At 38.4% G+C, this 25,505-nt stretch overlaps 1 protein-coding gene across 1 annotated transcript in view; it reads left to right on the plus strand.

Annotated features, from left to right (window-relative positions):
* tnrc6ba (trinucleotide repeat containing adaptor 6Ba) overlaps positions 1–25,505 on the plus strand; it is a 36,993-nt gene that overhangs the window by 1,966 nt on the left and 9,522 nt on the right. Inside the window, exons 3-8 of the mRNA XM_052571286.1 lie at positions 7,451–7,472; positions 10,639–10,989; positions 12,311–15,121; positions 22,415–22,579; positions 22,698–22,867; positions 22,947–23,018. Coding sequence (XP_052427246.1) covers positions 7,451–7,472; positions 10,639–10,989; positions 12,311–15,121; positions 22,415–22,579; positions 22,698–22,867; positions 22,947–23,018 — 3,591 coding nt within the window. The remainder of the gene's footprint in view (positions 1–7,450; positions 7,473–10,638; positions 10,990–12,310; positions 15,122–22,414; positions 22,580–22,697; positions 22,868–22,946; positions 23,019–25,505) is intronic.

Genomic DNA, 25,505 nt, shown 5'->3' on the forward strand with positions numbered 1-25,505 from the left:
CCACTCTCAAGCACTTTCTTACCCGAAATAAAGGGGTTTTAGTCTGAATAAAATGGTAGTTGCAGGATTGTAAAACGAATAGATGTGATTATTATGGTCATTTGATAAAATTAAAAGAGCGTGCCGTACGTTTGAGATCATTTTACCATGTTGACTGTTTTCTATCCCGGCACAGAGACCGCTGAACGCACTCTTTAAATGGTTTAGTGGTACTTGTTGTTGTATTTTACAAGACAATTGCAATGTTTTCAACTGACATTATGGCATTTAAAATTATCCCAAATGTAACTGTGGCACGTGTGTGGCTGTGCGGCGCAATTAGTTAACCCCCTCCATCGGCACTGCTGCGGCAAAACACTGTTTTATCCGAGTATTATGACCAGTTCTTAATTTGATCCTGTTGGATCCTGTTACAGAAAATGTCAGAATTTTGTGTTCCCGTTGGTCTATTCAAAAAATAAAATAAAAAATCATACCTGTCCTGTGCCCTAGGCTAGAAACTTGGGAACGATGCTCGTAGCTGTAGCATTACTGTTTAGTGACGTCATTGAATGCTCTGGGAAAATGTATTCTCAGTGTCAGTCACAGAGAGTTTTAATTGCTGTTTTGAATCCAGCAATTGTGTATTTACAAATGATAAACTCTGATTTTGACAAGTGTGATATAAAAGCTTTATTTATTAGAGGAATAATTGGTTAGCTGGTAAATGTTACATTTCGAACATGCTTTTGGATGCCGTTTGAGCCCATAGCCAACATTTCTGTGGCTTTGTTCTTGGTCACGAATTTCCACAAATTCAGTATTAATATTTAGGCATTCTTTTCCTAAATCCTCACCGCCTTTATTTCGCAGGTTTATTTTATTGTCATTAATTTTTTATCATTGTTTTTCGCATCTCTTGATGTGAAGGTCCTGCAAAGGGCTGAGCCTGATATGAAACAATTATCTGGGGTTAAGAATGGGGCTTTATTAGTGCTGTTCATTGATTCGAGTAACTTTGACATTTGAGTCTAAAGTGTTTTAATTCTTCAATATATGGTGTAAAAAAGTCTGAGTGCTGCCCTCTTCAGGTTGAATGGTGGCTACTGCAGTTGATTTTTCCTATTGGATGTTTGCGGTGGTACGTGAAGTAAGCGGTGGCAGGTGACGTAAGCAGTTTCCAGCTCACCACGCCCTTGGTTCGAGCTACCATGCCCTTGGCAGTATAAAACCATCTTGTTCCATCAAAATCACTGTAGCGAGTCAGGAGTTGGAATTGCGAGTATTGAAAACGATCAGGATAGAGCATTTTAGCATCTATTTAGTAGTGATCGACCGATATTGTTTTTTTATAACCGATACCGATTATTTGTATGTTTATGTACCCGATAACCGATATGCAGAACCGATATTTATTTACTGTTATACTTCTGTTTCTGACAATTATTACAACACAAATGAGCTGAAAAAAACATTTTATTTATAACAATCACTCCCCCCTTGCATACAAAAAAAAAAACATTATATTTATACACAAATAAATAGAGGGGTCTGAGTCCAAAAAATTTAAGCGCACTGTTACTAAGTGTCTTTGTTTTAAAATAAAAGCTTTGATGAGGTAAAAAAATAAAAACAGGTAAAAAAATAAAGCACAAAAATGATTCTAACATATTGGTGGGGGCGGGAGGGCTATTTAGGAGTGCATAGCTATTTACTCCCAGTTAAGCAGAACTAGGTTTTAGTGTAGAAAACAGAGTCTTTCAGCTTTCTGCCCTGTAAGCCTGCTTCCTTCAAAAATGTCATGCAGTGGCCGTGCTTGAGGCTTCCTGATCATCAACCCAGTCAGGTGCTGAGCAATATGAACGAACTTTTTTTCCCGAGACTATATAAAGTTAAACAGCACTTGTCAGTTGGCATTTTATGATCTAGATTCAATCTAACGTTAGATCATGAAATGCCAACTGACAAAGTGCTGTTTGACTATAACTTAATCAACCGCGATCGCGCATGGAGATAATAAATAATTAATTTCCACAAAGCGGTAGGCTATATTTATATGTGTATTAGCGAAATAATTGTTATGTAGTAAATGATAATATAATCTAGGGTGTTTAAACAAGATAATCTTGTCAAAAGTTTCATTCAGTCGCCGTGCTTAAGCCTCCAGATCATCCGTCAGTTGCTAAGCAATATGAACAAACTTTCTCTTCTAGACTAATGGTGAGCAAATACAACAGATAGAGAATTAAATTCAACGCTTTTATTTTCAACATGCACTCATTCATGTCTGTTTTATTTAATTCATGTAAAGATACGTCTTTATTGGGGCAGGACATGATGAATTACACTACGTGACTCAATGAGTTCGTCTCAATTGTTTAGAAACAAGCTGCATAAATTAACTATATCAGGAATTTATGTCTCAGATCTCATTTGTGCATGTCTGTTATGTTAAATAAAGTTGATTAATTAAAGCAAACCAAGTAGAACATATATTTACCTGTGCACTGAGTTGTTGTTGACTGATCCGGGCTGCAATGGCGGAAATCTCAAAACGGCCACAAGATGGCGCCGTAAATCGGCGAATCCGATATTACAAAACCGATACCCGATTATGGAAAAATGCTTAAATATCGGGAAAAATATCGGTAAACAGATACATCGGTCGATCACTACTATTTAGCATAACATGAATATATATTAGTGGTGGGCCGTTATCGGCGTTAACGTGCTGCGTTAACGCGAGACTCTTATCGGGAAAAGCTGAACAGAGTAGCTGGTTACTCACGCGCTATATTCGGTGCGGTGAGAGAGAGAGAGAGAGAGAGAGCAGTGTATCACGGACAGCGACACTGAACCGAGCTCTCTTCTGTGAAGTTCTCCTCGAAGTCCCTCCTGCACCTAAACGAACAAATACAAATCACAGTTTGAAGAAACAAAAAGATGTGAAAGCACTCAATTCAGTACTCGCGGTGTTCTGGTGTTCGGGGCTCAAGCAGAGAAAGGTGTCTCAAAACACTTTTTTGCTTGTTTTTGCTTATTTTTGCTCTTGTGCTTACAAATACATACAAAATATGTCAAAATATCCACCTTGGAAATTATGCTAGAAAAAGTCTGTCAGTTATTTCTTAAGTCAAAGTAAACAGTTGAGGAAAAATGAGATGTGTATTATATTGGATGCGTTCATCGTCTCTTAAAGTGACCGCGCCTAATTTAGCTGCTGGCTGCTGTAATGTTAATCCAAGAAAATGAAAATCACTCACTGTTCTTGACTGAATTACTTTATAGTTTTAACAGTCAAACCAAAAATTATTCAGACACCAGATGTAATTTTTGATATATATAACAAAACTGTAATAATGTGAGATGTATCTGAATAAAAGTAGGTTTGATTGTATATTTCATTTTTACATTGAAGACTATCCAGTGCCATTTTTCATTTAATTATTTGGTTTCTGTACCTTGACACCTACAAACTTGAAAAAAACTTAAACATTGTGTAAATAGCACAAATAAAAATAAACAAACATACAAATTAAACAATTTCAGACAGGGCCCACTGGTACAGTACAACCTTCACCGGGTCCCCGCTGACCCCAGCTACGGCAATTCGAATGAGCCATTTTAATCTAGATTAATCTAGATTAATTTCAAGATCACAGTGAGATTAATCTAGATTAAAAAAAATTAATCTATGCCCACCACTAATATATGTATGTTAGAGGTGTAGCGATACGCGTATTCGTATTGAACCGTTCGGTACGAGGCTTTCGGTTCGGTACGCGGTACGCATTATTAACCGAACGGTTCGTTGGACTAATTATATTTGGAAAAAAACTATTTGTGAAATATAATGATATGCGTTCAACAATATAGCCCAATAACCCAAACGACGTAACAGGCAACGCCCCTGCCACCCCCGAAGAAGAAAAAATATAAAAATATACACCAACTTATATGTTTATGTTAGGCTACTCAGTCAGAGTGAGCGAGCAGTTCATGCACGGTACGCGGTGGCCAGTGCGTTTAACAGACCAGAAATAGAAGATCCTCCAATAACCAACAGGTCTGGTGTTTGGGTGCACTTTACCAATCGATCGGGGCATCCAAACAAACATGGAAATCAAAATGGACTAGTACTGTACTGTGTCAGAATTTCTTGAGCAGTATGATACAATTAACAGGCCTGCACGTTATTAGATAGAAGAACTGTTATAAATAGAACGTATGTACGGGAAGTTTTGAAAACTCCACCTACTTTACTCTTGGCATGGTGCAGCGTAACTCGCGTTGTATCTGAAGGGCAACGCTGAGCCCAGGGTGAAAAGACCCTTTAGCAATTTTGCAACGAGCCTTCAGCACGTACTGAGTGAGCGGGTGCCTATAGTGGAAAACGCAGGTTTTAAGAACATGCTTAATGTAATTGAGCCCCATTACAAGATTCCTTCACGAGCCCATTTCAGCCAGACCGTAATTCCTGCTTTGTTCCAAAAAACATAAGCCCTATAGAGAACCAATTGAGTAAAAACACACTCGATATAAAGAGTTATAGAGTTCCATATAAAAAGTTACATCTTTGTATCTGTTCATAACTACTGCAACAATTTTTTTATAAGGAGCTGTTTTTGTTTTATACCAGGGTGTCCGCGGGGTTTTAAAAAGTATTAAAAAGTGATAAATCAAAATAGTCAAATTTAAGGCCATTAAAAGTGTTAAATGTGGTCTCAGAGGTATTATTTTTTTCCAAATTAGGTATTATTTTTTCAGACTATCAGGTGTCATATTCTGATTGAAATTCTATCTGCGTTCGCGTTAGTTGGTTTAAATACACGCTACATGTAAACTATTCTTTGTTGTCTTCTCCTGTCAAAATAACGGAGTTCATTAAGAATTATTCATATTTATTTGGTAGTGGGTGGAGCTAATGCGCAAATGGCAATTTCATTGGCTGGCGCTGATTTAGTACCGTCCCTGTTTTGATTTCAGCAAATCAGTTTGACCGAACGCTGACAACGTGATTAATATTCATGAACCCAGCAGCTCATCAATTCATAGTGCATTGTATATACATTAGTATGATAGTAGAATTAGTAGTAGTATTATCTTTTAATAATAATTAATTTGATCTATTACTATTTTGTTACAGAAACCCTCAATGACCAAAAATATCTTAAGTATCACCACCAGTCTTAAGTTCAGTTAAAATGACAAATATGCATTCATTAGGCCTAAAAGTAAATTTTTACATAAGGGCATTGTGCTAGAAATATTACTATTATTTAGTAAAATGTATGTGATACTGCTACTACTGTTGAAGAAAATTAAAAAACTTTATTTTTTGAAGAAATAAATCACAATATTTCTTCCATGTTTTAATTTTAATAGCAAATCCCCTTTATTTACCAAAAATAAAATGTTTAAATTTCATAAATTAAAAGACAAATTAAATTTGGGTGAAACTTGTTTACTGTTTTTCATAATTATATAAATTGTAGAAAAACTTTAAACACAATAAGTATAAAGAATGGCATTGGTTTTATTTTTAGTGTAAAAAGTAAAAAGTAATTTTTTTTTTTAATTAGCATATTTTTGTGTTTTGCTTTGGTACCGAAATTGGTACAGAGAACCGTGGATTTTCACGGCTATCGGTCCCGAATACTGAAATTTTGGTACAGTGACAACACTAACAGGAAGATTTATTGTTCAGTGTGTAAAAAAAACATCAATGTCAACTGGATGGGAGCTAACGCACTTCGGTCGCATATGCAATCCACTAAACATAAAAATGGAATGCGTGCTCGGAGAGAGCAGTTAATTCTACCAATCTCAGCTGTCTGCGCGGCTGCACCTCCACCACCACTGCCGCAAATTCGTGGCGCAGTTTTTGAATCCACAACAGTTCATAGAAGATGCCCGTTTGTAATGCATCAACTTGCAATGAATTCCAGCCAGTGTGCTGGAACTATACATTCTCTCCATTGCAAATTTTATGTAGTTTGTTTTATTTTATTTACTAAGTTTTATTTACGAAGTTATTTACTCTAAATCTATTCTTTTTTGTATGTTATATGTCAAAATCTGTGTAAATAATAGAAAGGTCGCTGATTAACACTTGCAATTCAGTGTCGTGATGGTTTTAAAAAATATTCTGAAGGTAGTAAAAAAGGTATTAAAAAGTAGTAAATTTAACTTAAGGATTGCTGTATATACCCTGTATACAGTATGCTGCTAAGAAAACACCATAGAAGATGGATAAAGAATAGCTCCATCAGTTCAATGTAAAAAAAAAAACATACTTTGTTAGTTTTAATAAATAAAACATTTTTTAAAAATCAAGGAAATTTATCTGCCAATTTTTTTCTTTTTGCTGTATCTAAAACGTACCGTACCGAACCGTGACACCAGTGAATCGTATCGAACCGAACCGTGAATTTTGTGAACCATTACACCCCTTATGTATGTATAGTAAATTAATCTGTCACTGCGGGTCTCAGGTTCACGCCTCACCCTTGGTTCGTTCCCTCTATCTCCGCTGTCCTCTGCCCACTTTTTCAGCATTTTTCAAATATTGCCAGTGGGTGGAGTCAGACTCTGACCAGGGGTTTAGTTACCCTTTAATGACTTAGTTACTACAGTTCTATTGCTTTCCATGTTGAAGAACTTTTTGTTTCTATTTTAATATACTTTTAAATCACATTAAAAGCTTAATTTGCGTCTGCTTTCATTTGCTCCTTAATATGAATGAATGATAATACATTTACTTTATTTTCTGGACTATTAGGTGCACCTTCAATGAATGACCTATTTTAGAACTGTTTTCATTTATAGGGCGCACCGGATTATAAGGAGCATAGAATAGAAGATACTGCAGTCAAACGGGTGACTGGATTTGCGTAATGCATCCACTAGATGAAGCTGTGCTAAAGGGAATGTCCACATTATGACAGAGCGCCTTGATTAATATATAAGGCGCTCCGGATTATAAGGCGCGCTGTCAGTTTTTGATAAAATTAAAGGCTTTTAAGTGCGCCTTATAGTGCGGAAAATACGTTATATACCGTTATCGTCACTCACAGCTGCCCGCATGTGTTTTGCGAATGAGCCGCACACAGCCCAAAATGAAATGGCTTAATTGACCATTGATAGCTTTAAATCGATTACATCTCTTATCGACAATTTAGCGATCATCGATTAATCATTGGCATCCCTAGACTACACCAGCGGACAATATTCTAAGCGTGGGCTGTCAGCTGCTGCTGTGAATTCTCAAACTCATTGATGTTGGGTGGATTCTGATTGGCTGTCAATGTTTCTGAGTCAGAATCATCCATTCAGCAGCATCATGATATCTGTCATCAGGTCATGCGTGGCACAAGTCTATGGAGGAATAAAACTCAGACATTGTCCTAGCAAACATTGTTCTGTAGTGTAATTTTAAATGTCATACTGACTACTTTTTTCCTTGTTTCAGGTTGCAGAGCAAAAAAATAAAGGTAACTACCTTCTGTATTCTTGTGAAGTGTTTTAGAATAGTTTTTGAATTTTTTAATGGTGCTTTTCGTCTTTCATGTTTGTATTGTCTCCTGATATCTAGGGCTGCAGCTATCGATTATTTTAGTAATCGAGTCGAGTATTCTACCGATTATTCCATCAATTAATTAATTTTCTTTATTAAAGAGCATTACTAAAGATACAAGAGAAAATAAAATAGGTCTCTTAAAATAAACAACTAATTTGTTTACTTTTTAGAAAAAAATGTATTGCTGAAATTGTGTACATTAATAACTATGAAAATAAACCCATTTAATAAATGCAGTTGCCAAATTGCATTCAAAATGCAAATACAAATATATATATATATAAAAATACAAGTCAATTTCACGTTACATTAAAAAGGTAAACATTACAGGTTTAATCGAAGGCATAAATCAATAAATATAAAAATCTATTTCATATTACTTTAAAAAAGGTAAACAAAATATTTCAAACTAAAGCTAAGGCACAAATCAAAACAATAGTTATGAAAATAATAACAATGCCTAAATATTGCATTTGTCGTGCAACTTAACTTTCACTAAAGTTACTAAACTAAAGTTTCAGCCTAACTAAAGCTTAAGTGTGACATAAACCTTTACTGTCATCTCGAAAGGCTTTTTGTCTTTTGTAAGAGGCAAAAATCAGTGGACAGGAAGGTAACTTGGAACAAGAACAAGAGACCGTACACAGTTTTTCTATAACATGAAATTAGTTATTTGGAGTATAAACCCTCTTTAAGTCTCTCTCTGTGTGTGTGTGTGTAAAACTTGTTTTTGATACCCTTCATATTCTGTGTGCTGGTCAGTTCACAGCAGTGATAGAAATGAAACGGCAGCTCACCTCTGGGATAGATACAGTGTTGAGAGAAGAATATGTTTAGACCCCTCCTTCCGAAGCTTAGAATATGTGGTGTTGATTACTACCGGAGCTTCGAAGCTCAAAAAATGGTATTCGGACCAGCCCTAAAATTTTGGGATATGCCGGTATCAAATTTTCCTGTTGCGATTAATTGCTCGTGCTTTTATCACGGTAAATGGTATTATCACGGTATTGAAATTTAGTTTAAAGGAGTGCTCAAAATATAGTATAATAGGTTAAATAACTTTTTTCTAATAACAAAAATAACTGAACATTTAAAATAAATTAAAGCAATACAGAAAAATGTATAAAGTTAAAAGTTTTGCACAGATTAAAGTGCAGAAGAACTATAGAGACCAATAGGTATCACTTTAAAATCTCATTAGTTAACCATTAACATTCACAATGAGAAATAGCTACATGTGCTACATAAGTTAAACATTTTTGTTTAAAAAGATATTTAATCAACTAAACATGAACTAAGATTTATATAACACAGTTGCAACTTTACATTTTAACAACTTATTAACTATTGGAATACCTAAGATTATGAATGTTCAGAAGAATTCTTCATTGGCAGTTTATGTTAACCGATTAACTAATGTTAAAAATGAAGCCCTAATGTAAAGAGTAAATTAACAATTAAAAAAAATCTAAACACTTTAAACTATATCTATGGCTTGTTGTAGTCCAGATTAAAATAGCCTATTAAGTCTTAATACTTAAATATTTGGCTCTGTGATGAACATCATAGAAAATACACAAATCTATTTAAAACCTTAACCCTATTTTAAAAATGAAAGATGCTTAAAGTGTGTAATTAAAACCACCAGTAGGAGGCAGCAAGTCACTGCTAATATGTGATTAATTGCAATTGAACTTAATCATTAAAATGGTTGATTCATTCAGGAACGAAACACCGGCATGTTGCTCAGAGACGCAAAACAGTGCTGTCTCTGTGTTTTGAATAATTTTTTGTTGGCGTAAAAACAAAAACAGGCAGTATGGTGTCTAAAACCAGTCTCTTAATATTAACTTCTTGTTCATTTAACTTGCATATAATCAGGATCACATTTGTAATCATGCTGATTTTTAGAGGTGAAAATTGGCACTCTTCGTGTGATGTTGACTAACTTTCGTTGGTATTTGTTTGCTTAATGCATGTATGGGAAGTGTGTCTGTGTGTGTTACAGAGAGAGAATAAGACAGTCAACATAAATGGTCCTTATTCTTTAACAAAACATAGCTAATGTTAACTTAGGGACATCATAATTAGCCACCATATATTGATTTACGATCTTAAATATTTCCAGCGTTTATCGTTCTGTGTCGGTAATAATGGTCTGTGGAGAACAGTGTTTCATGCGTAGTTACAGTAAATGGACTAAATGAAGTTTTGAGGCGAACGCAGGCCTGCCAACCTGTACACATTTTGCATAGTGGTTACGCATTTTGACCTCAAAGTACACTGGTACGATTTGTCAGTATAAACTATCTCCTTTTTTTGGCTTTGCATTTAAATAATTTCTGCATTTATTTCTCTCATAAATGCGTAGCCACCTATAGTTTCAGTTCAAAGTATATCGCTGTCGCCCTGTCAGATGCTCTGATAGAAAGGCAGCGTATGAGGCTGACAGAGATGTGCTGTTTAATGTGTTGGAGATGTGCTGTCTTTATCAATGCATAACTTGCATTTCACAGGTATATTCTCCATCTGTAAAAGTTGCTGTCAGTGTGTGCAATTAGCTTTTGATTTGCGATTCCCCGCTAAACTCCACAGACTTCATTTAGAATGAGCGTCGCCACGCACATGTGCAGCAGACTTAGCACAATGAAATAGGAGCAAAATAACTGACTAAAATATACATTTTGCTGAAATATTGTATAGTTGCACAATAAAAGTGACAGAATTTTAAACCTATAGGTAATTGCTTTGGTAAGATAACACTAACTGTAAGTGTAATGGGGTAATCAAAATAGCCTTTTTACTCAATTAGTGTTTATTTAAATTTTTAGTTTAGTAACTTCTACTTTAAAAGGATTATTTTTGTTTTTAAATTGAAATATTACAATGTTAGAATGTAATGTGATTTTAACCCTTTTTTGCACATAATATATGCCTACATGCTTACATATATTTTATTACTTTAATCCAAATCCAAATTACCAAGATACCGTATTTTCCCAACCATTTCTATTGTTTACCTGAATGTAGCTTTTCTGCAGTTCTGCTCTCATTTTCCCCCTAAATTTTTCACTACACAGTGCCAGAATTGACCAAGCCTCCATCAGCACAGTCTCCTGCCACCCCCAACTCAGCTTCCCCCAGCCCTGGACCCGTCCTCTCTTCAACCCCATCCACTGCCACCGCGGCTGCTGGCGCCCTCCCTCAGGGTGGGAACAATGCTAAGCGGCCGGCGGTGGCCAACGGAACGCCCTCCCCCAGCACACAGAATTCTCAGCGCTACATGCCCCGTGAAGTGCCCCCTCGATTCCGTTGCCAGCAGGACCATAAAGTGCTACTGAAGAGGGGTCAGCCACCACTGTCCTCCATGCTGCTGGGGGGAGGCAACAGCGGGGGAGACAGCCCCAATGAAACAGTGGCTTCTGCCTCAGGTAAGAATCATAATCTTTTGACTAATAGAAAAAGAGAAACTTTGTTTTTTAAGGCTCTTTATTTAGAGATCTTTATGTGAAAGAGATCACAAACAAATAGTTATTTACATACATTATACAGGTTTGATTTCAGTTAGACTGAAACAGTAAAACATTTTTTAAATGTGAATGTTAATAAATGATGTAAATGTTGCTCAACTCCAAACACATTGCAAGGTATTGTTCCAGTCCATATCAAATTTTAGAATACTCATTGTGTGCTGTATACTTGCATTATACTTGAACGCTGTAGTGTACACATTTCTTATGAGGGAGGTTATAGCTTACTGCAAAAATGAAAGTTCTTAAAAATGCATTTTTTCTGTGAAACACTTTAAAGATACTTTGATAAATATGTGTCAATACAATGAAGATGCAAGACCAAATTGTTTTGAAACTCAGTGACTCAATGGAAAATTTCCTGATAATTTACTTACCCCAATGTTATCCAAGATGTTTACATCTTTCTTTCTCCAGTTGAAAAGAAATTAAAGTTTTTAATGAAAAAAATACAGGATTATTCTCCTTTATAGTGGACTTCAGCAGCTACCAAATGGTTAAAGGTCAAAATTACAGTTTCAGTGCAGCTTCAAAGGGCTCTATACAATACGTATTTCACTTTATACATAATCACATTCAAATGGTCACGTGTGACTTAGGCGGAAGTACCGACTCAGTGTTTACAAGTCGAACGTGCAAAGTCAAATGCTGTTTACAAAAACAAGAGTTTTGATTATGTATTATGTGAAGTCATGGATGCGCGTCGCAGAGCAGTGCAAGGTTGTGCATTTGTGTTTCTAAAGCATAATTGTTTTTTTTTTTTTTTAAGAAAATGACGGATCATTTCACTAGATAAGACCCTTATTCCTCGTCTGGTATCGTGTAGAGCCCTTTTTTGACCTTCAACCATTTGGTAGCCATTGAAGTCCACTATGAGGATAATGATCCTAGCATGTTGTCATCAAAAACCTTAAAATCTTTTTGACTGAATAAAGAAAGACATAATCATCTTGGATGACATGGGGTGAGTAAATTATCTAGAAATTTTCATTTCATAGTAAACTAATCTTTTAATTGGACAGAAATAGTTCTTCAAAATATCTTTTGTGTTTCACAGAAGTCATGCAGGTTTGGAATGGCATAAGTGAGTAAATGATGAACCTTCCCTTTAAGATTTTGAGACTTCTTTCTATCATATTGGTTTAGTTTATATGCATATAGGTTGTGTGTCATAAGAATAAAATCTTGGAGGTTCATGAAGAGTTTGGTGCTTTGTTTCCAGATCCAATCCAGGGCCTTTTGGGTCCAGCTGCTCCCTCACTGCCCCATACGTCATCCTCCTCCTCATCAATCGCTGCTTCTTCTTCTTCAAATTATGCAAATTCCATGTGGGGGAACAGCTCTGGCAGCCAACCCCTCTCTCAGGGCAGAGAAAAGATGATAGTGGATCGGTCAGACCTGGAGGAATGGCCCAGTATTGCTGCTGGGGATGGGTCAAAGGCAGGGGATACAGCAGGAACCGGAGGTGCGGACAGTAGCGGAATTCTGAACTGCAGCACCTCATGGGGTGAGAGGCATCTCCAGCAGCAACCGAAAGTTGTGGGAGGAGGAAACGGGAGGAAAGGAGTGAATTCTGGCAGCCCTTCCCCACCCACATCCTCCGGTTCACCAAATGAATGTATGCAGTCTGGTAGTGTTTGGGCTTCATCCTCCCATGAACTAATAGGGGGGAATGCAGTAGCAGCAGGCTCATTGCCCCCCATATCCAAAGCTGCCACTCTACCAGGGGGCTCCGATAGCTCCCTTGGTGTTAGCTGTGGGATTCCAGGTGCCAATTTTAACCCTAATGCCAATCCTTCTGCTTGGCCTGCCCTGGTACAGGAAGGGGCTGGGACAGTTGCAACAGAGGGTGGCTCCTCTTCCCTCCAAAGCTCATCTTTGTCTGCCAGCAACCCTCTTTCTGTGAATCAAGCCTCTCATCAGCACCAACTTCACCAAATGCAATCCAGAGACAGAGATCCACCCTGTGGAGAGTGGGGTGGTGCAGCACTGGAACCAGGAGCAGGACCAAAAAACAAAGGGTTGACAGAGGCGGCTGAAATTAACTCTGGAAGCACAGGTGGAGGGGACGGCTCCACTTCATCTTCCTCCTCCACCAGCTCATCATTTTGGAGAGCTCAGCCTTTCCCTGCAAACTCCAAAACGGGTGCCTCAAGGACTGAATCTTGGGAGGATGGAGCAGGAGGGAGCTCTGGGTCTGCTGAAGGCAGAAAAGCATGGGGTTATGCCAGTCAGGATGATCAAGGAGATTTGACAGGGGCAAGTGCGTGGGGAACTGCAAGTGGGGGTCAGACCCCCGGGGTATCTCAGGGAGCATGGGGTGGGGACCATATGTTGGTTGGGGAATGGGGGGCATCAAGTGGTGTTGGGGCTGTCAACAATCCAGGTGGGAAAGATGGTTCGAGCAGTAACAGCAGCAGCGGTGGCAGTGTCGGTAACCCGACGACTTCCTCCTCCACACCTTCAACTATGACAAGAGCTTGGGACAATCAGAAAGGTGTTGGGGATGTAGGAGCAGGAGACTCAAGTGAGTGGGGAGGCCGGGGTAGCAGAGGTGGGGGAGGTACCTCATCCTCCAGTGGCGGAGGAAACTCCAGAAGTGGCAATCAGCACCATGGCCTCCACCGCACTCATCAACCTCTCAACCCTGAAGTGACCTTACAGAATCTGCTTAGCCGGTCTGACTTGGATCCAAGAGTGCTGTCCAACTCTGGTTGGGGTCAGACACAAATCCGTCAGAATGTGGCATGGGATTTGGAGGGAGGAGGCGGAAAAGTGGCACCAGGTGGAGCAGAATCCTCATCTGCAATGAGTGCACCTGCCCCCACTCAACCGTACTCTGGTTTATCCACCACCACAACTACTGATCCATCTTCCTCCTCTCTGCTGCAAGATGCAGCTCTAGATGCCAACTTGAACTCAAACTCCATCCTCGGGCCGCCTGCTGCTTCCCCTGGTGAAGGTTGGGATAACAGTAGTAGCAACGGCAGTTCTTCTTTGCATGTCAGAGGCCCTCCACCCTCTGGTGTCAATATCCAAAACCCTGCAGTCTCACAATCTGTAGGTGTTGTAAGTAGTTCAGTTGGTGGACAAGGTAAGCCACCCGGGGGTTGGGGAGGGACTGCTACATCAGAAGGCAAAGGGAAAGATTGGGACAGCGAAGGAAATGAGTGGCGAGAATTTAGAACAGGGAGCTCGTCGGGCAGGTGGGGAGATTTCCAAACGCAGGGTACTCCATCAACTGGAGGAAGTGGCTGGGGAGACAGTCAGGAGGATAAACGAAAAGGCAGTTGGAAAGAAGTGGGACGGGGGGATGTGGGCAATTGGGGAACAAGAGGTAACAGTGACTGGGGAGAGAATGAGCCCAAATCATGCAGTGGGGGTTGGGGGGATGGGAAGAGTAGTGGAGGTACTAGTGGGGACTCAGAAGTGGGCACATGGGTTAGTTGGGATGGGGAAACTTCTAGGGGGGCATGGGGAACTGGAGGTACAGGGTCGGGTGGAGACATGGGTGGCAAATCTCACCAAGGCTGGGGTGGGAAGATGCACCAATCACAGATGCCAAACAGCCAATTGGCCTCACAGAAAGGCCCGGCACAACAGCAGCAGCAGCAACAATCACAGCCTCAGCAGTGTCAGTCGGTGGACACAGGGGCCATGCAAGGGAGCTGGGGAAGACCAGCAGGTCCTTCAGCCCAGAGCCAAAGTTCAGGGTGGACTTCAGGGCCCATACCCCAAGTTTCCAGTGGCTCTGGAGACACATCAGAGCCCAGTGGTTGGGAGGAGCCTTCTCCACAGTCCATCAGCAGGAAAATGGAGATTGATGATGGAACATCTGCGTGGGGTGACCCCAGCAAATACAACAACAAAAGTGTGTGGGATAAGAACAACGCCCCATCTGTCCAGGCACAATCAGTGTCCCCTCAGCAAGGACCCCCAACCCTACAGCAGCAGCCACCTGGAAGAATGCCAACTGGCCTAGGAAATAGGGACATGAACCTTACACATTCAGCAAACAAGGGGCCAGGAATAGGTAAGAACGTGCACTTTTCTTTAAAGTAGGGGTGGGCAAAATGGAAAAAAATATATCATGATTTTTATTTTTTTAGAAATATCACGATTTTATCAGAATTCTTTGTCATGTTTATTTTGCAAGTTGTGTGAGCATAACAGCCAAAATAATTTCCCTATTATAAAGAAAAGGCCTTTCAAGGTAACAAAATAAATTAAAAAAGGCAGATATTTAGGACAAAGTGGGTGAAGATAAATGTCATTGTTTTATCTTTGATATAAAAAATTAAGAACAAAGATTACAACCACACATAATATACAATAAAACAAACAGTTTTTTTTTTCTGGTACAATAGGTTTATTTAGCAGTAGCATTCAAGAAATTGAATGAACAAATATAAAAATAAAACACTATAAAGATCGATTCCAAATACAACTTAAAAAAAAACAATTTTTTATAAGAAGTTCAGTCAAGAATAGTGAGTGAGATTTTTTTCTTTGCGTTTTGTTTTATCATTATTAAAGGAATAGTTCACCTAAAATAAAAATTTTGAAGAAATATGTCTGTTTTTAAATGGCGTTTTATTTTTATACCATTATTTACTCACTCAAAAGTTGTTTTAAACCCCAAGGAGTTTATTTCTTCTGCTGAACATAAATGCTTTTTTGAAGAATGGTAAAAACAAAACAGCTGCTGGTCCACAGTGACTTCCATAGTATTTTTTCCTACTATAAAATTTAATGTGGACCAGCAACTGTTTGGTTACCCAGATGGAATGTGCCATATCATACCATCCACTGTAGTACCGTTATACATTTTTACATTAGGGGTGACCCCAAATAGTCGACGATTCGATCGATGCTTCGATTCGAGGAGCCTGATTCGACTATAAATCTCACAGGCTGGCTGTTATGATTATGCTATTTTGACTACATGGGGGAGCTCAAATGTCTGATTTCACATAGAACTTGCTGTTTTCTCACATTAAGTTAATATGCAGCCTATTATGATAAAGCCATGAATAAGAATCTGAAAAGAGAGAAGCCTCAAGTTAATATTTTAAATTTCATGAATAAATTCTACCACCCCTATAGATTTGTTTCACTATGCCATTTTATAACATGAAAGTGAAAGTCAATGCAAAGCATTTCAACTAGGGATGCATAATCATGATTTTTCATGGCCGATTCCAATACCGATTTTTTTTACAAAGCAAACTAGCCGATTCTGATACCAATTTCCAATTTTTTTTTATTTTTTATTTATCTTTAAGTAACTAAGAAGAAAGAATGGAAAGCGTGCATAAACAAGATGTTTATTTGGTATTTAATAGGCAAAAATAACTTTTAGCTATTGAACACGATAACCGTAACCATCTGAAATTTACGGCAGTCACTGCACAGTAAGTAGCCTACATTCAATACAAGCATAGATGGTATGGTACAGACATCAGCATTTAGCTTTTGTTTTTGAATTGGGTTGAAACTACATAGAACTGGCCTTAAATGAAAATATTAACTGTAATCATGTGAAATTTAAAGGCAACAACTGCATAGTTCTACAATCCAAACAACACAATCAACACACATTCAATAAGATGTTTCTTAATCAGCATTCAGTATTTGTTTTTGTCTTTAAATGTGGTTTAAAAAAAAAAAAGGTCTTTACCAGTGAGAAAAGTATGCTATATTAATACATTATTCCAAAATGTTAAAAACAATTAATGTTGGTGCGAATAAAACAAAGATGCAAAGTGTTTCATCCAATAAAAAAAAAATAAGCTAATGATTAACATCTATATTTTTTTACTTGAGCCAATGAAAAATAAATAACTATTGTCTCAAGTAGGGATGCACCGAAATGAAAATTCTTGGCCGAAACCGAAAAAGAGAAAACCAAGGACGAAAACCGAAACCGAAACACCGAAAGAAATTATGCCAATTATTAGTACCATTGCATTTATTGCTATGACCGTGTACTAACTTTACTAAAATTAAGACATTGCAATTGCATAAATTAATATTAAGGTTTCAAAGATAATTACAATTACATAACTTATTTTAAAAAACAACAACATAAAAATACATAATTACAAATTATGCAAATATTTATTAAGCACATTGCAACAATGCACAGTATAAAATAAAATTCAAACTAAAAATGTATCCCACTCATGTGTATATTAAATAATGTACAGGCCTACTGGCCTGCAGAAAGGTTTTAAAATGAACTGTTCTCTCATAAAAACAAAGTGCATTTAGGTGAAGTGCATTTGAAATTTTTCTATGTAGGACTAGAAAGTGCATTACTTCTCCAGTTGGCAAGACTGTTATCACTTCTGGGGATGGGGACTTCAGACAGATAACCATCTAGCTGTTGAGCAGTTGAGCTTGTCATCTGCCTGACATTTGAGAAATATTTGAGAGAGTGTATTTAAATAGGGCCAGGGCATAAATAAAGATTTTTATCAAATTAAAGCAGAAATCTCACATTATGAGATGTCACATATATATATATATATATATATATATATATATATATATATATATATTAGGGGTGTAACGATACGCGTATTCGTATTGAACCGTTCGGTACGACGCTTTCGGTTCGGTACGCGGTACGCATTATGTATACCGAACGGTTCGTTGGAGTAATTAATTATATTTGAAAAAAAAAAAAAAAGAGAGAGAAAGAAATATAATGATATGCGTTCAACAAGGTAGCCCAATAACCCAAACAACGTAACAGGCAACGCCCCTGACACTGCCGAAGAAGAAAAAAACACCATCTTATATGTTTATGTTAGGCTACTCAGCAGGCGCTCGCTCACTCAGTACGCGCTGAAGGCTCGTTGCAAAATAGCCAATGCGTTTAACAGACTAGAAATGAGAAGATCCTCCAATAACCAACAGGTCTGGTGTTTGGGTGCACTTTGGATTCCCTTTAAGCTATAATGGTGATGGCAAGAGAGTGGTGGATAAATAAACAACGGTATGTCGCATCTGCAACATGACAGGGTACACCAGCGGGATTACAAAAAAAAAAAAAAAAAAAACAGCGGGAATATCTGGGATATATGCGTCAGTACTATCTGGGAAAAGACGAAAAAAAGGAGAAACATGCACGCAGCAAACTATCCCTGCAGCATTTAGACACTATAGCTTACAGGGAATCCAACCCAAACACCAGACCTGTTGGTTATTTTAGGATCTTATATTTCTGGTCTGTTAAATGCATTAGACATTTTGCAACGAGCCTTCAGCGCGTGCTGAGTGAGCGAGCGCCTTAGGGGCCGTTCACATATCGTGCCTAAAAACGCATGGAAAACGCTAAGCGCGTCTTTCTCCTGAGGCGTCTGTCTTTGCTAAGCAACAATGACGTGCTCTCTCCATGAGACGCGGAAATTTCAGCGAAGGATAAATGGATTTGCAGCTCTAAAAATCGCTTGCAGTAGCTCTGCTACTGAATTTATTTCAAAATTGCAATCCATATACAACTATGATCAGCTGTTCCTTCATCTTGGCTGAGCTCTCAACGTTGTTACGGGAAAGGATGAAGCTGATTGGTTGGTTCTTGTCACATGACCCGCGGTGCGCTTGCGGCATTCTGAAAAGTTGAGATGTTTTTACATTTTGCTGTATCTAAAACGTATCGAACCGAACCGAACCGTGACATCAGTGTATCGTATCGAACCGAACCGTGAATTTTGTGAACCGTTACACCCCTAATATATATATATATATATATATATATATATATATATATAGTAGCCTAAGAACAAAATAGCCAATGTATTATTATTATTTGAGGCACTTTCTTGCAGAATTCCACTGAACATATCAGACAACAATGGTGCATGCCCCTCATCTGGTGCAGAGACAAGTCTTTTTTTCTGCGCTCTGATTTGTCTACTGCACTTGGCGCTTCTCTCTACGTGGGTTCTCCGCATCAAGCATGGCCTGGATCATTTCTAGTGCGCGCTGCCTTATTTCCGGATCCAAGTAATGGTCTTTATAACACGGATCAAGCACATTCGCGATGAAGTGCAGAGGATCCGAAAAGATCTCAGTGAGACGTGTGCTAACAGACTCAAGAAGACTGTACTTTTCTTTGTTTTCACTTCGTGGTCCGTCTTAATCTCTTTGTTAGGAGACGCTTTGGTGCTGCGAATAAAGGAATAAGAAGAGAGAGAATGTTCTCACTGGTGTGAAGTGAATGTCGCGGGGAGCTCGTGGTCTGCGCTATGCAGGTGCACGTGCAGGTCGCGGTTTCTGTTTGCGTCATCACAACATTTCGGCGGTGTTGTTTCGGTGATAAAAGTCTATCGGCCGAAAACCGAAAAGGCCATTTTCGGCCGCATCCCTAGTCTCAAGTTAAAAAGTAATTTCCCTCAAATTTTTCTATTGCATGAATGAAGGTAAAATAAAACTTTCAATTTTAACAATGTGTTATTAAATATTGTAATACCTACGATTAATGAATGTTCCGAATATTTTTTTCATTGGAAGTTTAACTAATGAAGCCGTAATGTAAAGTGTGAATGAACAATAAAAGATCAAAACACTTTCAAACAATATCTAGGGCATTTGTAGTCCAGATTTAAAAAAGTAAAATTAAATGAATGTTTGAAGATTTCAGTAGTTGGCTCTGTAATAAACACCATAGGGAAAACACAAATCTGAATGGTTATTTAAAATTATTTAAATATGGTTTAGAAAGTCACAGCTGCTTTATTTACTGTGTTTACAGGGTAAGGGACGCATTTTAGCGCCATCTTCTGTCAGAGTGAATGTGCTTTCATTCAGCATCTCTCACGTGTTCCATGTGCTTCTCATGCATGCTTGTTTACATTAGAGCGCAAGCGCTCTTTCAAGCAGCATACAGCGATGTTGTGCATTTTTTAGCAGCTGATGGGAATACTATTCTTAAAATGCATTCTAAATTCGAAATAATTTGTGATGTATATTTATTCACGTTTAGAAGTGTCTACGATAACAATATCATGCATATTAATCACCGCAATATATCGCATTACCAAATACAAGCCTAGTCTAGTTCTACTTTACAACAAAAAAAGCATCTTTGTTTTGTTTCAGTTTAGTCCATTTCGTTTTTCATCCAACATGCAAGAAGTTAAGCTGAACATCTCTTCACTGTCTACATGTGTGCAGGGCTTGGACATGTACAGTACGCTTGCGCAGGAAAGGGGCTCTTATTTGTGCCTATTCGAACGGCTGTTCGCTTCCTGCTATCTGTGCCTCAGAGATGTAGCTCTGCACTTCCAGTGCTGAATGGCTGCCTGTGTCCTGCGCACAGATTTTGAAATACTTCTCAAAAAAAATGACATGATAGTGAATGATTAAAATTTAGTCTGTGCACGCGGGAGCACTTCTGGAAAAATCGGCTGAGTAAAGACCCAAAACCGGCCGATTGCCGATCGCGTATTTTAAGCAAAAACCAGACGGTTCCGATTTATGGCCGATCAACCCGTGCATCACTAATTTTAACCCATCCAAGTGCACCCACACAGCAGTGAGAAGTGAACACACACCCGGAGCAGTGAGCTGCTATATATTCACCATCCGTAGAGCAACTGGGGGTTCAATGCCTTGCTCAAGGACACGTCAGCCATGGGTATTGAGGGTAGACGATAGCGCTGTTCATCCCCCCCCCTACAACTCCTGCCTGCACCGAGACTCGAACCTGCGACCTTCTGGTTACAAGTAAAGTCTCTAACCATTAGGCCAAATCTCCTCCCCTTTCACATCTGTTGTTATAATCAAACGTGGCATCTTTATTCATATTTATTGAGAATGTCTTGAATAACAAATTTTAACAACATAAGGGCAGATGACTTTAGCGCAGCTGACACTTTGAAGTGATGCAAAAGGGGGCGAAGAAATTAAATTTCACTTAAGTTCTTTGATCCTCGCTTCATTTCTTTGCATCCTTCCCTTGCCTCCTGAAGGGGTGGAGCTAAGATGCGAGGAAAGGAAACGAGGATGCACAAGAATCGAGATGCACCTTCTTACCTTAAAAGATAGGCAAGGACCATATCATTAGTAAAGTGGGGTGGCGGGGGCCGGTGATTTGAACCGACTGCATTAGGCTAGCTCTAAAAGACTGCCTGCACATCGCCACAAAAGCTTATCAATTGCATGTGGTTAAAGCCTTGCTAATTTAAACATTCAAAACTGTTTAAAGCATTTAAACAAGATGCAGAACTCAACTGAGAGATTCGGCTCCGAGTTCGGTGCGCACGCTGAGAGTCGCACAAACACAAGTTCTTTTTTTGTTTCCTCCTGTGCCTAAATGAACTAATACACTTCGCCAGTTAAAACATACAAGCACAAAAAGACATGAAAAGTAAAATATCTTCTAATAGTGTTCAGCACAAGAAAGAAATTAATACAGGTTTGGGAGTAAATAATGACAGAAAATTAAATTTTAGAATGAACTATCCATTTAATGACCATTTAATCGGCTGCATGTTTAGTACTGACCCTTTAAGAGCTGCTTGCATTTAATATACGGGCATGCGTCCATTTTTCTCTCCAATGTGTCTTTAATTTTAGAGAATCAACCGAGTCTATATGTAAACCTTGTGTGTTTTGACAGTATTAGCGCAAAAAATAACTTAGTTCAGCAATCAGGTGCTCAGAAAAGTGCACAACATTTAACCGGCAAAAGCTTTAAAGCATATGCAAATAATGTACTTTTGTGGCTGCAAATAAAAACAGGGTCCTGTAAGAGTAACTCTACTGCTGAGTTAATATTTATGTGAATGCATGTGGCGTTGAACAGTATATTGAGATGGAGGTGCCAGATCTGCAACTGATAGAATATGCACTATAGCACGATAATACAGTATTTCTACAAAAGCAGATTGTGGAGAAATTTTTATCATCCACGATCAAAAATCATCACATAGCATACCCCTACTTTGAAGTGTCTATTTTAATGGGAATTCACTGCGGCTTCTTTTTAACCCTTAGTGAAACACCATTTTTAATTACCTCATGGTTACTTATGTTTTAGCATTAAATCATTCTCAGTGCAACAGAAGCCCAAACTTAAAGTTATTTGGTTTTATATTTAAAGAACAAAAAATATAACATTAGATCTTTTTAACTCTTGCTCTTTGCTTTGCTTTCATGTTGCATAGTAGTGTTTTCAAAAGTACAGACTTCGGTACCAGTTAGTACTGCAATTTTAGAAAGGTTAATTTCCCACTAAGAAGTCGGTACTTTTGACTACACTGTTGCATACTATAGAACCATATTGATTATAGCAATTTGTTTGTTTATCTCTTAGCTTCTTCTGGATGGGGAGGTAGTGACTCTCCTTCCAGTCCATGTGTGGATAACGGTACTGCAGCCTGGGGTAAACCTACTGAAGCACCTACTAGTTGGTGTGACCCTGATGACACTGGCAAGTCACCAGGTTGGGGGGATCCCTCTCCCAATCCAGTGAATTCTGGTGAGTCTGGATACTTTTGTGCTACCAGTAATGAAAATGTCTTGGAAATTAAACTGTTCCCTAATGCATTCATACTTCAGAGTGTTTTAAAATATATATATTTTTTTTATCTTTACAGGCTCAAAGTCTATGCAAGAAGGTTGGGGTGAAGGAGAGGTATCAGTCAGTGCTTCACGTCACTCCAGCTGGGAGGAGGATGAGAGTGGTGGTGTATGGAACAGTGCTGGTTCTCAAGGCAGCAGCTCCTCCTACAACTCTGGAGGCTGGGGAGCCAAGAAAGCCAACAAGGTATGACAGGCTAGGGTCAGTATTCATGCAAGTTACTCCTGATTACTACTTGCTGAGCTTTCCGTCTAATTTTCTGCAGGGTTCCTTGAAGGGTGCAGGAGACTCTTGGATGAACCCAATGACAAGACAGTTTTCAAACATGGGGATTCTGGTAAGAAATTATGAAAGAATTGTCTTCTATATGGAATTTAGACTTTTATTTTTTTAACTTGTTAACCTGCAACCCTCATTTTGGGACTTGTTTATTAAAATGACCCACCCAACTTAAATTTGCAACAGTTCCTGACTTTAGTGTGCTACACACACAATTTTGGTGTATTTGGAAAGAAGACCCTTTGGGCTTTACTCTTCATCATCCAAGGCTGATAATGCTCAAAAAGATGTAAAGTTATAGACACTGAAGTGCCTTGAAATATTTTTTTTATTAATATAAAAAAAAACATGAAATCAGTCCTGGAAAAATCCAGATCCAATCCAGGAAAATAATGGGTTGAAAGTCACATTAGTTTCTATTTAAAATTTGAAGTAGATCCCATGAAAAATTACAGTAAATTACAAAACAATAAACAGAATCTTAGACATCATATAAGTAATTTATTTGTGCACAAGAAAAATACAATAAGAATAATTTGAGTAATAAAAATAAGAAAAAGTATAGTACATCCTGAGATTGCTAAAATACTACATTCACACTGATAGATGCTCATAGTCAGTAATAACATGCTGATGGCCGGTTATACAGATGGTAATCATACAGATGTGCCACAGTCCATTATCTCACACTATTTATATAGACGCATTTACACTGCTGGCTGTGATACACAGTAATTACACGCTGATGTGCACTCATAGAGATGGTAATCATGCATATACAGCCACAATCCCCACAAAACACTCATATATGAATAATGAAAAAATAAAAAAATACAATCTAATGCTGAACATTTAATAATTACTCCACTCCCAGTAAAAGTAAATGCCACTCCGGGAGAGCCATAGTTCATTGACAAGTTGCACAAAACTGCATTCAAAATCGCGGGTGATTCATTCACAGTGCGGAGGGGAAATTGTTGCCAATCACATACTCTGATCTGAATGTACGTGCAGGAGATTACCTACTTATCACAGGAATGGCTTCACTGACAAGATGCGCACGATGCATGCTCTTTGGGATGTCATTCAATGGACCCTTACCTTTCTAACTAAACTGGGAATTCCTGTAATCAAATAAGCGCTTCTCACAATTACTACTTTATCAGGCATTTAAAGGAAAGACCAAATGAAAATGACATCGAAGCTTTTCTGAAGACAGTTGGTTCTTTTCAAAGATACATTCATATAAAAACACCCACGCTGCATTTTAATTTTGAAATGTGAAGTGTTCATTTCATTCAACAAAGTATAAGTCTTTTGGGAAATCTATTTGTGGCAGTCAGTTTTGATATAGTGACAAGCCATCACGAATAACTCTGTGAATAGGAAAGACACTAGGTGCGTTTCCATGGACACTTGTTGCTACCATCGGAATTAATACATTCTGATTGACGAATCTGAATGTAGTGCTTACATGAACGGTAAATAAACTGATCAGGTTGATGTGCGCGTTTACATGTCACAAGCTTCTGATCGGATTTACTCTTTTGACATGCACACACTGCATGAATATACAGAGTTTCCCGCTGCTGTCGCATGCTATTTTAAAAAACACGTTATATTTATCTACTTCAAAAAAGTAGTAAAAGTGCCTCTTCCCGCACTCAAAACTCGTCGTCTGTTGATGAGAGTCTTAAACGAGGACTGGTGGGACGTGGTCATGTTCCACTTCACATACACTGAGTGAAAGGGGAGATTTATAATGACAGTACACTTATTTATGACAGTTTATTCACCAGGAAGAACACCTCGTTCCGCGCATCATACGTCATTATGCTATTTCTACATCACTGCGCAGTACTTTCCAGTTTCGGTTTTCAATCCGATCAAGTGTTTACATGTCCTCTCGCTCGGATTACAAAAGGGTTAAAAACCACCCCTTACAATCCGATCAAAATTTTGGTCGGATCGAGCCAATTCAATCTGATTGACGTGTTTACAGTACATGTGACATTTTTTTATTGTGACAACAAAAATAAAAGATTTCACACATTACACAGCCTTCTGCTCATAACTGCTTTTGAGCGTGCTGGCCACGAGCGATGACATCGTGGATGATATTGTTATATTCGATATTGGATATTTCACAATAAGTTAACATGCATATTATAATCTGCCCAGAAGTTTCATCTGAATTGAACGGGTTTCTACTTTCACATGCAAATGACTTGTTGTACTTATGGATATGATAACTTTCCGGCATCAATTCTAGTATGGTAAAATTCGAAATGGGCTGTGTTGCCCTGCCATTAGCTGAAGCTGTGCATTAACAAGCTGATGCTGCAGAGTGTGAGCTGCTCTGTCTCTCATGCAGCCTCAGAGCAGGGTTGCCAGGTTTTCCCTGGTAAATGTCGCACTCCAGGGGCCAAATTTCACGTTATTGGGGTCGCTTTAACCCGCAGACATAACCATCCCGCAGCAACAGTGTAAAAGTAGCCGGACTTGGCTAAACTGTCTCAGAGGGAGTTTAGCAACAACGCTTAGC

Source organism: Carassius gibelio, chromosome B12, assembly GCF_023724105.1.
Source record: "Carassius gibelio isolate Cgi1373 ecotype wild population from Czech Republic chromosome B12, carGib1.2-hapl.c, whole genome shotgun sequence".
NCBI classification, from domain to species: domain Eukaryota; kingdom Metazoa; phylum Chordata; class Actinopteri; order Cypriniformes; family Cyprinidae; genus Carassius; species Carassius gibelio.